Consider the following 16,997-nt stretch of genomic DNA (forward strand, 5'->3'; position numbering starts at 1 on the left):
TTCATGTACGCATTAAATCAATTATTGTTTTTAAAACGTATTGACAATTAAACTCAGGAAAATATTTGTAAAATTCAGTACTTGATATCACCGCCTATACCAGTTGAGCTGGGAAGATGGATAGGTATATGCCACTGAATGAAAGATAATATACATAACACTGACGGGAAATGTAGCAGACGAACTTCATAAGACATAATCATTATAGAGTGTAGTGTACTTTTTCGCATACGAAAGTGACAGACACAATTTTTTTAAAGACCTAATGTACTTTTTAAAGTTACCACTTTCATGTCAAAAACAGATATTAAATCCCTAAAAAAAAAAAAAATCCTTATGAAGGAGATTGGCGGGGAAATAACATGTTTTGGATAAATTCTTGGTTCTATATTTATTATTGGATTATTATTTTTTCATTGAGTAGATGGGGGTGGGGGGGGGGGGTGGGGGGGGGGGGGGTTGAGTGCATAAGATCCATGTACACGCTTTCCACACTTCAGGTACCAGCGACTGCGAGTGGTGCGACGCCATCTGCCCGGAAACAGCGAATTTTAGGCTGCTTCATAGGATCCGGTAATTTTGTCTATAATATTAATAATGATGGTAGTGTTGGTCGAAACGTTTGGGCCGAAGTTAATCTCTACAGGTGTTGTAAGGGATGTATTGATCTCGGTTGAGATTCGGTTCGGCTGAATATTTGGACTGATGCCTTCACCGAATCTCGGAGCAGTCCTTCATAATTCATGTCTTGAAATTTACTAAATCAGCTTACGCCGGTTTCGAGATACGTCCGAGTTATTTCCCTTTGAGAACTCTCGTACATAGTAAGGCGCGAAAGAATTTGTTTACACGCGGGAGTGGGACAGATATTCATCACAGTGTAAGTGAATGTACTCAGTAAGTTTCTCATACGCTGTTTGATAACCCGAATTCGCCTGATACACAAACTAAGTAAGTGATAAGTATTTAGGGAGTAATTAAATACATAGAATTCTTATCCTATCACGTTATTTCGCTGGTCATAAGTACCATATCCAAGATATTTCTTGCAAATATGACATTGTTTGTATGTTTCCACTTCGGTAAAACATTTCTTTCGATAGCATTTTGTATTTCCCACATTTACATATTTAAAGAGAAGCCGCTTTTAATACATTTCATCGTCTTTCTCGTTGGCTGTATATCCACTCTGTCCCACTTAGGCATTCAAAGTTCCACTAAATTCACCTCCTATACAGAAGAGTTCGTATCTCGAAACTGGCGTATTTTAAAATGTGCACTTATATGACACTGCTGTTCGCTTCAAATGAGTTAGTAAACTAGTATAAACCAAATCTGTATCACTATTGATGTAGCTGCAATAATGTAGCCCTATCCAATTTTTTTTTTATTCTGACGTTTTCGGGATAGGGCTACAATTCCATAGGATCTCCGTAATGGTGCAAAATAATTTTATGAATAACCGATAATAAACTCTGTGTATTAGTCCCAAATGTTGTTTACACCAAAAGGAGTACCAACTTTGTGCTTGGGCATGTCTAGTAAAGGTGTTTTTCATTAAATATAATGTACAGCATGCAATATTCTTCGTCTGCTCCGCCATGCTTGTTATCGCGAGATCTCGTAGGTGGATCTAATGAAATACATAAACATGGGGCGCACTTGTTTCAGAAATCCGGGCGACGACCCGGTTCACATTTATCACATGACATAATGACCCGGTCGGTCTCGCTGAAACAAGTGAGAATTCAACCGGAAAATGGCTGCCATTATCGGTAGTGTAGCTGCGATGAATGATTTTCTCGCAAGTGACGAGGAAGACGACGACCTAGACGATATTTTTGCCATTTCAGGAGCATGTGTAATGTATGTTAAATCAACAAATGTACTTATTACTTTTCTGACTACCCCTGCACTGTTATATACACAAAGTATATTGTAATGTTATTAAAACACATCCATTTGCATGCAGTTTTGAAATTCAGTTTATCCCCTCCATAGCCATTGCAGCGAGAGTCGTTTGGGAAGCAATCAGACGGGGGTGGGGAGTGGGTGTGCACAGCCAAAAGAAGGCTTACAGACATTAAAATTTATTACCGAAGGGGCAAACTGTATATTAGTTGTTTTCTATTGTATACAAATGTATTGGCCAAATTACACAGACCTATTTTATTTAAAAAAAAAAAAATCTATATGTACATACGGAAGCATATTAGTCATTAGAGCCGCATCAGTATCTATTTTTAGTTTGTTATAACAAAGTATTAATGTGCTTCCGTATGTACACCTTTACAAACTTTGTGTCAAGGACAGTTGAGCCATGGGTCACCTTACCTGGACAATATTAATAATTGTGTAAAGAATTTTGTTAATTTACATGTACCATTAAACTGAAGTTCACATTCCTCAAAATTCTTGAGTAAGAGGTTAATAAAACTTCTGGTATATTAACCACATCATCAGGTATATCCTTGCAATTTCTTTTGGATATTTGATTAAACTTATCCTTCTTTTTTTCAGTGCAAGAGATGACCGGATTAAGTGCAAGAGATACTATGAGACAACAATCAGAAACTACCTGCCAGACTCTTTTAAACGTTTTTTTCAAGATAAACAGGGAAACTCTTGAACTTTTGTGTAGAAATCTTGCTCTTCATCCAGCATTAAGTACACGTACTGTTTCTGGTGGCAGACCCTCAATTCCATTAGAGAAAAAAATTCTAATGACTGTAAGGTATCTGGCTTCTCAAGAAACTATTTGCGAACTAAGTGACCGCTTTGGTGTAAGTGAACATTGTTTACTCAAGAGCAAAAAGCATGTTGTAAGGGCTGTGATTGATACTTTTTTCAACAAATGCATAAAATGGCCAGATGTAGCAGATTTTCCTAACATTACAATGGAATTTGATGACATGGGAGCATATCATTTTCCTAGTGTGATTGGAGCCATTGATGGTTGCCATATACGAATTGAAGCACCATTGCAGAATGCCAATTCATATTACAATAGGAAGAAGTTTCACTCGATAATACTTCAGGCAGTTTGTAAACATGACTCAGTGACTTACAGTTTACAGATATTAATGTTGGCTGGCCCGGGAGGGTACATGATGCCAAAGTACTCAAAAATTCTACTCTCTGGGAATCTGGATTTGAAAAATGTGCACATGGACAGTACCATATTTTAGGAGATGCAGCGTATCCCCTGAAGCAGTGGCTCCTTACGCCTTACCGAGATACTGGCCATATGAACCGCCAACAATTGCGCTACAACTTGCAGTTGTCCTCAAAAAGACAAGTTATTGAGCGTGAATTTGCATTATTAAAAAGGAGCTTTAGAAGACTAAAGTATCTCAACATCAAAAGTGAAATGAATATGTGTAAAACTGTAGTTTGTATACTTGCATACTTCACAATATATGCATTTTACAGAATGACAGGTTGGATGACATTATAAATGAGGATTCCGATGATGAAGATGGTCAAGGACATGTAAATGTTTATCCATGGCTTCAGAATGATGCCCAGGGAGCACTTAAAAGACTACAAATTACAAACAGAATGTAGATAATGTAACTTGTGTAAAAGACCATGTTCATTCTGCTCTTGTTATATATATATATATATATATATATATATATATATATATATACATCTCTAAATGGTCTATATATCTATTTTCTTATATATTAGAACAAATGCATTAGCAATAAACATTTTTTTTTATCATTTATTGTATTCATCAACAAGAACAAAAATTATCAACAGAAAAAAAATGTTATCAACATAAACAAAAATAGTCATCAACATAAGAAAAAATAACTGATTCCATATCATCCTGATATGGGTATGATAAAGATTTATTTTGTAAGGCTCGTGTATATGTATGCAATTGCCTCTAATCAGGTAACAATACAAACATTTCCATGGATCAACACGGACACAGACCAATTGCAACAAATGACCCGAGTTTACTCGGGTGACCTAAAAATAGAGTCAAAACATTGTTCCGAAACTTAATTTGAGATACAAAATTATAAGACTTCATAAGTGATTGAAACCTTAAGGTAAAAAATCCCGGATATGAAACCCAAAGCAGGTAAAAAAGAATAAAGTTTTCTACTGTCTGTAGTTACTGTACATTAACTTATTAAAGTAAATCTCAGTAATATCATTTCTTTGCCAACTCTTTCAAAACTTCTATGAGAGAGTTGGCAGTGGCAAGCTTTTCCTGGTGTCGTTGTTCTGCCTTTTCTTCTCTTCTTTCCATTAGGTCTTTTAACATCACTTGTGTAACGACTGTTGGATGTATATTATAAAATCTATGGTAGGACACCAAGAAGGTATCTACCCGGTACCTATGAGGCTCGTTACAATAATAGGGTTCGAAGGTACCTATCTATATCAATGAAGAAAATGTATAATAGTTAATACAATAATTTATTGATAGTATCAAAAACACAAGTATAGTCACAGTTCAATTGCTCGGCTAAAATGTCTTAGTAATAAAACGCTGATGGAAATCCGGTGTTGATCGGTGCCCGGTGCTACTAGGTGTCCGGTGTAATTAATTGTCCGGTGTTGGGTGCTACAGGTGTAGTCGTTCTCGAACACTACGACTAGTCTAGTATACTACTAGATTATAATGGCATCAGGATTACAACCTGAACTAATTTAATTATACGTAAAATCCAACCCCCAACATCTATAGCATATCATGCATATAGAACATTGTTAAACTAAGTACGATATCTAAGTAACTCGGTGCAAGGTGCTTCTGCACCGACTCTAAAACTACTGCGTGCGTAATATACTAAAGTCCACCACCCTAAATCTATAACACCGTCATAGACTATATATTCAATGAACAGGGATATATCATATGCATACCATGCAAATTTACCGCTACCAAGTATACATTCATACAGAAGATATAATTAATCAATTCTAAATTCAACGCACCTGAAATGTGCGGTGACGGTGCAACTTTGCACCGAACTATAAACTTATTTAAGTTTTCTAATTTATAATAAATCCAACTAGATCCTTTGAAATAACAATAACTTTAATAACTATAAACTATAAAATATAACTAGTAACTAACTGGGAGAGACCTTGCGTGTCTCCCAGGGACAGAACCCCGAGTGCACCGACTATCAAATTTCACGACAAGAATTAATATGAATTTCTAAGTACTCAATAAATTTACTATACTTTAATTCTCTAAAATTCCCTTTCTTGTACTATCTAGATAATCTAAATCAGCTACGTATTTTAATACTTAAAAAATTTGCTAAAATAAAGGAAATACCTCAACTTCGGTGCAGCAGTCGGTGCCAAACTTCGTAATGTAATATATTTTGCGGAATTCTGTCGCCGCGGACTATGATTCGCGGCTTTTATATCTTGACGCAATGGTGCAGCTGATTACGTCATGTACTGTACCTAAAACTCCTAAAACATGCTTTTCTCAATAAAGTGAGATCTTCTGACTTACTAATATAATTCGTATATAACTTGGTAATTTATCTATGATTTTTAATGTAATCTAAGCATTTTATCTATAAAGTTTCATTTCTAAAACTATTGAAGTGTCGACGTGTCCTTCCTAAATCCGGAAAATATCCGTCTCTATCATACGGATTCTGTAATTATCGTGTGAAAAGCATTTCCTGTCTGTACGTCTAATGACATCCAGGTAATAAACAAATGAGAATTTCTAACACAGTCTAAAGCTCTATCGGAATCATCCTACTAAAAGTATATCTCACGGGCGCAACACTGCCCCCACCTAAGATGGTTTGGTCCCCAAACCAAAGCTAAAGTAAAATGTGATGCTAAAAACAAAACTAGTATTTGGGTTCAAGAACTATTTAATTTAGGGTTAATAATCTTTTAATCTATAAAAATGCTTTCAACTTGGCAATATCCATCAACACAGTTAGTCCTGGCATTGACTCGAATTGTCTAATTTCTGCTGACTGTACAGTCCTGGAGGGTTCCTCCTGATCCTGCGCCTCAACCCGTGGGGGGCTACCAGGGGTGGAGGAACTGTCGCTACTCGAACTAGAGCTAGAGCTGGGGGTGGGAGATGGTCTCCTCTTCTGGGGCGAAGGGGTCAAAATCCTCGTTGCTGGCCTAGGGGAGGAACTCCTAGCACGGGGTCTTTTAGTACCATCGGAGGAATGACCTGAAGAGGGACGTCGCTTCTCTGTTCTCCAACTCTGGGTGGGAGAGGGTGACAACCTCCCACGAGGATGCAGGCTTATTTCCCTGGAATGTCCACGGCTGCTCCTGTCTACAGCGACACTAATAATGAATTGGTCCATATTCCTAACGTACCTTTCCAACTCATCCTCTGCTTCTCGACCAGAGAGGCCATCACTGCGCCGCATGACGTCCATGCGGCGGGACGTACTATAACGTCCCGAGCAACTCGTGTGGTTGTCTCGACGGGGGAAAATCATTTGACATTCGGTGCAGACATATGCAAATCCTGAATGTTGTTCTAGGATATGTCTTTTTACTAGAAACTTCCTCTCGAACTCCTGAGAACTTTTGCACACCCCACACTTAAATAACCCTCTATCATCTGTTCTCGACATTCTAAAATGGAATAATATACTAAGTGTAAATATAAATATAATATGATGTATTTGTTCTCTTCTATGAACAACCTTGGTGCAGCAAATCTACATGGCATAAAAATATCTAACTAAGAGGGACAGGTCACTATAAATTCTAATAGAGTGAAATCCCATCAACACATACTGTCTTAATTAAAGCAACTTTAGAACTATTTTTGGTCAAGGAGGAATTCCATCTATAATACATGTACTACTAGTTCAACTCAGTTTTCTCACCCAGTTCCGGCATGAGTCCAAGAGAACTGTTAATATATATTTCAAGCATCTATGCTTATAATAATGATTATTCTAGGATCCATCATCTAGGCACTAAAATGTCCTCAACGCGTGCAAACTACGCTACTAAACTATTCTGCTCAAGTTCCTGGGGGGCCCTCCCAAAGCGTGAACTCGGCCAATCTAACCTAGTTTCATTTTCCAGTATATTATCGGAGGCCAAAGACTCATGAAGGGGATGCACCCATACATTGTACCTCAACTGAAATTTATAAATCTAATCTTCCCTAGAAAACGTTCAACTACTCACAGAATTCATAGGATCATGAGGGATGCACCTTGGGCTAATGTAATTCTGTATAATCTTTTCATAATGTAGTATGTCTCCATAAATACTACATTTTTAACATACAAGTATTATGGTCAACACTATTTATCTTCATAATGTTAACTAGGAACCACATCGATTCCTCCTATCTCAATCTAGTAAGTTTAATTTGCTTTAGCCTAATTTGATCTTTTCTGAAACCATACAGGAGCATTATCACCTCTATATGGAGCTAACTTATTGAAGTGTACTACTTTTGATTTCTTCCCAGGTTTTTCTTGTATTCTATACAGGATATCATTTAGTTTCTCTGTAACTATGAATGGGCCTTGCCACTTTGGCAGTAATTTTCTACTAAGACCTGGTTTGGTTAGTGGACAGTAGTACCAGACAGGATCTCCTTGTTTGTAAGTATTGGTAGATATTTTCCTATCATGATATTTTTTCATGGCTCCGGCTGATAAATTTAATTTATCCCTAGCTGTGGAGTGTATTTTCTCCATCTTTTCCTGTAATCTATAAGCATACTCAGACATGTCAATTTCTATATTTTTAGGTTTCTCTGGTTGTCCCATGACCATGTCCAAGGGTAGTCTAATTTCCCTTCCTAGCATCATCAAACTTGGAGATATACCCGTAGCTTCATGGACTGAAGATCTATACGCCATCATCAAAAGAGAAATATGTACATCCCAATCTTTTTGGTTCTTGGAGACAAAAGATAAAAGCATATTCTTTAATGTCCTATTCATACGTTCAATCATGCCATCGGATTGGGGATTATAAGGGGAGGTTCTAGTTTTGACTACACCTAGTAATTTACAAACTTCCTGAAATACTAAGGACTCAAAATTGGATCCCTGATCACTGTGGATCTCATTTGGTGTACCTAGCACAGATATAAATCTCTCAACTAGAACTTTAGCTACTGTTTTAGCTTCCATATCTCTAATCGGGTAAGCGTCAACCCATTTTGTAAAATAATCACCAATAACTAAAATATGTTTGTTTCCAGAGCTACTGCGGGGTAATCCAGACATAATGTCTAATGCTACACGTTCCATCGGACTACCTGACAAGTGAACTTTCAAGGGAGCTTTATTTATCTTTCCTGGCCCCTTGCATTTAGCACAAGTATCACACACTCTAAGTGTTCTATATCCGATTTCATTCTATACCAGAAAAATCTCTGTTTGACTTTCTCATAGGTTTTCTTTGATCCTAAATGACCAGCTGTTACTGAACAATGTAGCTGATTGAAGACAACAGGTAGTAAAGCTTTTGGAAGGACCAAATGCCATTCTATATCTTGAGGGTCTTCATTTTCCCACTTCCTATATAGTACACCATCTTTTAAATGAAGAGTCTCCCATAAGTGGTAATAATATTTGACATCTAAACTATGGGGTGATACTATGGACCAATCAGGTTTTTCACCTGCTACTTTCCACTGATATACAATTTTAATGTGGGGATCTGATGACTGAAGCTGAACTAATTCTTCCTGATTAAATACATCTGTATTTGCAGAGTTGGCTATTGTTATCAGTACTGGAGGAGGATTAGATTCAGAACTTAATCCTTCTACTACTTCACTAAGTTTAGGGTCATCTACGACAGAGTTACAAGTATTTGCACTTGCATTTTCTTGTATCAAATCATCTTTGCTCCTACATAAGTTTTGATCACTGTTAGACCTCTTTGGAGTTCCACTTTGAAATGAGCCATTATCAGTAATAATTGCTTGGTCTCCTAATTGTAAGGTTTCTTCCCTTATTTCAGTGTCTACTCTAACTTTACAAACTTCACAATTTTCCAAGGGGGAATAACTCTTACTTGATAAATGGCCACTACTTTCTACAGCTCTATCTAATTCAATATCAGAAGTTGTCTCAAACCTACTTTCATTTCTAGAGCAATGACTACAATCGGATTCGAAACATGGGCGTCTCGACAAAGCATCTGCGTTAGAATGCAATCTATCTGCTCTATGTTCTATAGTCATATTATATGTGGACAAAATTTCTATCCACCTAGCTGTCTGACCTTCAGAGTTCTTGAATTTCATGAGCCAAGTAAGTGCTCCATGGTCTGTTCTAATTCTAAATTTCTGACCATATAGATATGAATGAAAATGCTTCACTGATACAATGATGGCAAGAAGTTCTCTTCTGGTTACGCAATAGTTTCGTTCTGTTTTTGAAAAGGATTTAGAGAAGTAACTTATCACTCTTTCTTCTCCCTCTTGTATTTGGGAAAGTACAGCCCCTAATACATAATTGGAAGCATCTGTATCTAGAATAAATTCACCTGCCGTTGTGGGACAAGCTAAGACTGGGGATGTTGTAAGAAAATGCTTCAATCTTTCAAAAGCATCTTCCTGCTCTTTATTCCAACTAAATTTTGCACCTTTTTCTGTAAGCTTATGTAAGCATTTGGCTATGTTACTAAACCCTTTTACAAATCTCCTATAATAGGAGCAGAGTCCAAGAAAACTTCTTAGCTCTTTTACATTTCTTGGCACTGGCCAATCTTTTATACTTGAAATCTTGGCTGGGTCAGTGGCTATCCCTTCTGAACTAATGACATGACCTAAAAATGTCACTTGTCTTTGAAAAAGAACACATTTCTTTGGAGAAAGTTTTAGCTTTGACTCCCTAAGTCTTTGGAATACTTGTTTCAAATTTTCTAATTGCTTGTCAAATGACCTTGAAAATACTATAATATCGTCTAGATAAACCATGCATATTTTCCAAGATAGACCTCCTAGTACTTTCTCCATTAGACGTTCAAACGTAGCGGGAGCGTTGGTGAGACCAAACGGCATAACTTTGAATTGCCACATGCCACCACCTAAGATGGAAAAAGCGGTTTTATACCTAGCCTTTTCTTCTATAGGCACTTGCCAATAACCTGATTTCAGATCGAGGGTACTAAACCATTGTGATCCATTAAGGGCATCTAATGTCTCATCAATTCTAGGTAAAGCATGACTATCTTTTATGGTAACTTCATTTAAACCTCTGTAATCTAAACAAAACCGTGGATCTTTTCCAGGTCTAGTTACTAAGACAACATTTGAATTCCAAGGACTACAAGCCGGTTCTATGATGTCTTGGTCTACCATTTTCTTTATTTCTGCCTCGGCTATTTCTCTTTTTGCAAAGGGCAATCTACGAGGATGCTGCTTCACCGGAGCAGCTGTTCCAGTGTTTATCTCATGAGTGGCCAAATTGGTACACCCAATGTCATTGGATCCCTTAGAAAATATATCTAAATAATCAAGTATCAGATTTTTCACTTGTTCTACCTGTGATTCATTTAAGTGAGTGCTACATTTTGCAACTACAGGGCCCATATAATCTGGTAATGCGCATTTCTGAAGTGAATTCTTCATTTTCTCATCATTTTCTACAAATTCTATGCAGGAAGGATCTACCAAATCTAAATTAGCATCTATATCCAACACAGGGCAAAAATAACCCGAAGTTAGCACGAGGACAGAGCTGTATCAAAGCATCCTTTTGGACATTTGATCCGCCTATATATTGAACGCGGGAAATATAACGCAATCGATGTAAACAATACATTGTGACGTCATATTCAGCGTCGTTATTTCGCAAATTTACAAACATAGCGTTTGAACCACAACAAAAAACATAGCAATAATCGTGGAGTGATTATATATGATTAAGAAAATAAGGTTTACATGCTTTTACGGATTTTATGTAACATCTCAGAACGACGTGAACTAGGGTAGACGAGATTCAAAATGGAGGAATACATGTCCACGCGCTAATATTCGAATCGACGCCATTGGTACCAAACTTTTCAAGTTCCATAGGTATGGTTTAATTTTTCATTATTTTCCTATATTTTCCTTTTAAACATGTATATACGTGTTACCTATAAACCCTTCGGGCCGTGAGAGGGCTTCGCCCTCTAAAAGTATATCTCACGGGCGCAACACTTGCAAAATCTCTGCTGATCTTTTAGGTGGGACTTTCTTTTTCACTGAATGGCAAAGATAATTAAATTTAAGATTTTTAGTACTTGATATGATACAAGAGGCATTTTCACCTATTTAGTATTTCACATGAGTATGGGAGAATTATATGAAAGGTGAAGATAACGAACAGAGATCAATCTCATAACTCCCACAAGTAATACAAAATAGAGAGGTGTGCAAACACAGACCCATGGGATCAGGTGCCTAAGAGCATCCCCTGTCCACCAGTCATACCCGTCGTGAGCCATATGATGTTTTTATATGAAATATGGCATACAATGTAAAATACATGTAAATTTACCTGGTACAGGCTCTATTTCATCAGATGACGAATCATCAGCAGGTGACCTTTTTCTTGAATTTCCTGAATCCAGGACTGCTTTGGGTTTCATATCCGGGATTTTTTCAAAAACATCAAAATCATCCTCATCTTCATCAGAAGCTGGTGACTCGCCAGAAGTGTTATTTTTTTTCTTTTGTCGATCATATTTTGATTTCAGACCCTTTATTTTGAGTCTGCACTGTTCTGCTGAGAAATGGTATCCTTCTTTGTTCACATCACTGGCCACCCTTTGCCATTTATTTTTGACCAATTTTGAAGAGCTCTCTATTTCATGAAAGACCCTCTTCAGCAGTTTTATGCTCTGCACATCCCACGTTGCATCTAAAATGTGAAAGACCTGTGTGTTTCAGGATGCACTTAAAAAAACATTTGATAAGTCAATAGTCATAATCTCGTACCTGTATTAATACATGTATCATTTATAATAAATCAACCAAAGGTGTATAGAGTCCACCTGATACCATACATTGAACATTATTAGCATGAATGTCATGTTTTATGATTATAGTACTGAACTGAAAACAGCATGTTGAATTTTCTCAGCATAATGTAGACCCTTGAATTAAACAAAAGATGATTAACAATCAAGAGTCCTGATGCGCAGAAATAAGAGACAACTATGGAGCGCCAAATTAACATAAACTGAAATAATTGAAAATATCTTCAATTATTTGAGTTTATATTAATTTGGCGCTCCATAGACAACAGCCATACAAAATAACATGATCTTCATTACAAAGTATATATTTAGGACATGAATTAAATTACATTAATGAAGGTGTGACATTAACCTTCATCAAATGGTCATTGAGCTCAGGGTTATATGACAGATCAGCATGTTATACATAACTGTACTATATAATATTGTGTGTATATATATATATATATATATATATATATATATATATATATATATATGAGTAAAATTGCAGAAAATATCCATGGTATAGGTAATAAGTAGAAAAAATATATCCAACGATGACTAAGTACACATGATCCACATTTAATTAAATATATATATATATTGGTATATGAAACATGATTTCACATACTTGTATCTTCCTCCTGTACTGCTGAAGGACCTGGCAATGGTGGTGCTGAAGGACCAGGCAATGGTGGTGCTGAAGGACCAGGCAATGGTGGTGACTGTCTTGCAGATGACAGTGTGGGTGGAGATAGGAGTTCATTTACGATAATTTCTTTTACCTTTGAATCTGTCAAAGTTAAGACTATATACAGAACCAAAAACAATAATAAAAGAAAAATTAAACTGAAAATTTAAGATTATTCAACACATGGGTGACTTCATTTAATATTTTATTTATTCCTTAACAGCAAATTTAAATGAACAGTTAAGTGTATGCATTATAAGACATCTCTTAAAATTAAAATGTTATTAGATGTTACATTGTGATAAATACATATTTCTATATAATATATCTAATTATACATGTACATGTTGCATCTTTTATACTCAAATTAGTCATAGTGTTAAAATAAATATGAACAAAAGATTCTGAAGTTGGATACCACTAACCATTTCAAACTTAGATGCATTCTTGGTATATGTATAATATAAAGACATCAAAGAAACATACAATCCATACTGCATGTACCTATTTCCTTGGACATCAGCATATTTGCAACTTCTCGAGTTGAAATTTTAGTAGCAACACCATTTCTTGTGACAGTAACAGATATAACCTTTGATGTAGACATCTAAAATAATTTAAATTTTGTATTATGTATTATGTATGTGTTTTTGACAACAGGTATGGCTATTAAACAAATTAAATTAGATTAGTGAACTACCAGCTGGTATTAAAAATATTTGACTATCTTTAAATTGTGGTATATGTAATAATCATCTATGTTTAGAACAAACTACATAATTATATGTATTCAAATTCAATTTTGCCTCAAAAGAATTGTTAACTCTACTGAAGTAAATATCAAATTAATGTGAATATTAAATTAATATTCACTGGTCAGTACTTTAAAATACCTTAGTTTTTTGCACATGCACACTTTTCACACAATGTTCCAGCGAGTTCCCTGGTTAGGAAGAGTTCAAGTTCGTATTCGGCACAACTGGCATGAAAGCAAAAACTACACTCTGGACAACGCAGGTAGATTCTGAAACACAAATATCACAACAACACAATAGGAGCTTTTCAATAAACATTTGCAATTTATCATTGTGGAATTCATAGGCGGCTCAAGGAATTTGTGAAGGGGGGGGGGGGGGGGTAGCACATGATCTTTTAAGTACATTTCACAATCTCCACTCCTATCTCATTTACATCCTTTGCTTGTGTACATAACATCATAGGGGGAGATCTTGAGATAGTTTTCCACATGAAAATATTTAGTTTATTTACTACTTATTTCAATACTCAGATCTGAAGTTAAATGATACACTGGTGCTGATAAATTTGAATGATGCAATTAGATGCAAGTATCCACCTTTCATATAATTTTGACTAAAAAAAAAACCTCGTTAAAATTGAATAACTCTTGCACATTTGGTCCGCAAAGGGGGGGGGGGGGTAGTTTCCGTCCTTGGAATTGGACCATACCACTCATAGGGAAATTGAACCTTATATCTAATTTACATAATCATTGCATCCTATTTTTTTTTCAAAATTTTATTTTATTTTCACCTGTAATCTCCGTCTATATAGATTTCGTTTTTTTTTGGAATTTTCTTGTGCTTCTAATGATGCTAGAGAATGGAGTGGAGCTCTTTGGTGACAAATACAACAAGTCCAGCGATCTAGTCGTCTTTCAACATCCATCTATCAAAATGTAAAAACAAAAGTTATGCATATTTTTAGAGCACATATGCAAAACACATAAACATGTAATAAATTGCTGCTATTCTCCATATCTTCTTTATAATTACATGTATGGTAGTAGATCTAGTCAGTTTTCTAATTATTTGTTCACCAAAATCACATACTTAGTTGTAACATCAACAAAAATATAGTGTTGGTCGTTTAAAAGTAAACAAAACTACCAGAAAAAGTTACCCATTATCTCACAACCGAATATTAATTGAAAATTAAACTGTAGTGAAATTTCGTTGATCAAGTTAATCATATGCAAATTAGATAATCAAGGTTGAATTATTCTTTTTTAATCATATGTTATCTCCTGTGTTCGGACAATGTTCCAAACGTTAAGATGATCTAGATCTGACTCAGCAGATTTAGGGAAACTATATAAAGCGGTCTTATTCAAGATCGGTTGTTCATTCTGGAAGAAGTCGTCGTATAGTGAAGACGTGCTTGGAGGTAAGGTATTTATGACTACTCATTTGCGGTGTCTCAAATTACTGAAGACGGACCATTTGGGTATCATAAATTCTTGCTGAATAAAAAGGAGCAAAGTGTATTAAAAGGGTGTTTGAAACCCAGTGTTCAGAAATAGGTCTGGGAGCTAAGGCTCAAATGTAAGTTTCAGACCTAGGCTCAGAGCACAGAGGGATAACAGAGAAAAACCAGATAAATATAGAAGATCAGTTTAAATCATTGTGTTGTTGATTATTATTGATTCTGTTCTATTATTTTATTTAAATCCAATCAGTAGAATACGCCAAGTAGCGTAAGGAAAATTATATATATATCTACTTCATTCGTGGTCGAACCTACAAAACGCATTACAAAACTATTTCAGTTAATAAAAATGGATATTTTACGAGCAAGAAAACTTTTACCTCCGTTTTCGGCCATTTTGTTTTCCATGTGCCCGCTCGTATTTTTTCGGGCAATCCGGGCTACTTTCTGATCGCCCGGCGGCTCAAAAATATTTGAAACAAGTGACTTACCCGCTTCCGGAAGTACCAACCGGCTTGACCCGGCTTATGAAACAAGTGCGCCCATGGACAATCAACGCGAAAATGTTGTTACTCGAGCCACTTCGACAAAGAAAGGAAAATCATCTTGTTGCAGAAAGAATTTACACTCTGCTGTTCGGTTTTTAATTTGATATTAAATTCAAACCTTTTCAATACCGACGAAATAGCTTTCGCCTCCATACTTGTCCATTGATGTAAATACTACCTTATATGGCATATGCAAATGACTTGACAATCGGAAGTTGAAACTTCAGTACATCAAACATGGCGCACAAATATGAATGGAGAAATTGGAATTTATCGAAATTGTTGAAAACGGTAGAATAGAACCTCACAAATCTTAAGTTGCAGGTTGTAAATTTATATATTGACTAAGAAACATATATAGAATATCATTTTATTTACGTAAAGAAAGTCAGGAAATGTTTAGAATGAGCGCAAATGTTGCGGGAGTGAATCACTCTCGCATTTGCACCATTACGGAGATCCTAAGGAGTTGTAGCCCTCTCCCTAAAAAAAAAAAAAAAAAAAAAAAAAAAAAAAAAATCAGAGAGGGCTACATTATTGCAGCTACTATTGATGCTGTATTACTTACCGTTTAAGTATGTAAATTCCATAAAATAAACCATCACTAATTATTCCGTTCAAATGAAGACTTCTATGGCGCAATATTTTATCTTCCAAAACTGAAGAGTTCCTATAGTTTTTTTTTTTTTTAAATTAGCGAAATGCAATGAGGTATGTAGAGATGCAAAGTATCAGTAACTAGATAAAACAAACTATAGGAATTCTTCAATTTTGGGAGATAAAATATTGTGCCATAGAAGTCTTCATTTGAACGGATAAATTGGTGATGGTTTATTTTATGAAATTTACATACTTAGACGGTAAGTAATGCAGCTGTAACAGGAAGGGAGAAAATGCAACGGACCAGATCGAGATTCGAACCCGGGCCCCCTGAATCTCTAGTCAGGTGCTTTACCAAATGAGCTATCTGGCCACCGGCGATCGAACTCGGCTAACCGCTACACCCCCCCTCCTTAAATGTCTTCACACTTGAAGACATCAACCTAGGATCTTAATCCCCTGGCAGGCATTTTCACCTGTCAGTTGCAGGGATTGGTCACGGCACCAAATGTAACAGGAAGTGAGAAAATGCAACGGACCAGACCGGGATTCGAACCCGGGCCCTCTGAATTCTCTACCAACTGAGCTAACTGGCCACCGGAGATCGAATCCGGCTGACCGCTACAGATTTGGTTTGATAGTCAACTAACTGATTTGAAGCGAACAGCAGTGTCATCTAAGTGCACATTAATTGCTAGAACTGGCCGAAGCTGAAAGTGAATTTCCAGACATGAATTATGAAGGACTGCCCCGAGGTTCGGCGAAGGCGTCAATCCAAATATTCAGGCGAGTCGAATCTCAACCGAGAATAGGCCGAAGTGTCTTGGGGTCGAAACGTCTTACAACCGGCTGGGTCTATACTATGCATAGGTGTGAAGTGCGGCATTTCACGTAGAAATCTATCTAATGACGTCTCAATATTAGCGAAAATTTCTCAAAGAGACGTAAAACAAACATACAAATAGGGC

General features: G+C 36.3%; 1 protein-coding gene and 1 pseudogene across 2 annotated transcripts; one reads left to right on the forward strand and one right to left on the reverse strand.

The window, feature by feature from the left end:
* The first annotated feature begins 1,671 nt into the window (after nt 1–1,671).
* LOC125670796 (putative nuclease HARBI1) lies at nt 1,672–3,729 on the forward strand (annotated as a pseudogene).
* LOC125670797 (uncharacterized) lies at nt 3,713–15,927 on the reverse strand. Of its 2 annotated transcripts, none has more exons than XM_056164231.1 (8): nt 15,373–15,927; nt 14,207–14,341; nt 13,549–13,679; nt 13,160–13,262; nt 12,596–12,757; nt 11,502–11,864; nt 11,159–11,205; nt 3,713–4,285 (listed from the first exon to the last, which is right to left on the reverse strand). In XM_056164231.1, exons 4-8 carry the CDS (start codon nt 13,260–13,262, stop codon nt 4,172–4,174), a joined length of 789 nt encoding a protein of 262 aa, XP_056020206.1. In that variant the 5' UTR covers nt 13,549–13,679; nt 14,207–14,341; nt 15,373–15,927; the 3' UTR covers nt 3,713–4,171. The 2 variants fall into 2 exon arrangements, with proteins under 2 accessions (XP_056020206.1, XP_056020207.1); XM_056164232.1 differs by having other exon boundaries at nt 15,262–15,927.
* Between the last annotated feature and the right edge of the window lie 1,070 nt (nt 15,928–16,997).

This window comes from Ostrea edulis, chromosome 4 (assembly GCF_947568905.1).
Source record: "Ostrea edulis chromosome 4, xbOstEdul1.1, whole genome shotgun sequence".
NCBI classification, from domain to species: Eukaryota; Metazoa; Mollusca; class Bivalvia; order Ostreida; family Ostreidae; genus Ostrea; species Ostrea edulis.

Bases quoted from the DNA above. Each gene is read 5' to 3' on its own strand.
- LOC125670797 (XM_056164231.1), bottom strand. From the start codon at position 13,262: ATGTCTACATCAAAGGTTATATCTGTTACTGTCACAAGAAATGGTGTT. The intron at 12,758-13,159 runs GTACATGCAGTA...TAACTTTGACAG, and splicing joins GCTGATGTCCAAGGAAATAG to ATTCAAAGGTAAAAGAAATT. The intron at 11,206-11,501 runs GTAAATTTACAT...TTTGCCATTCAG, and splicing joins TGAAATAGAGCCTGTACCAG to TGAAAAAGAAAGTCCCACCT.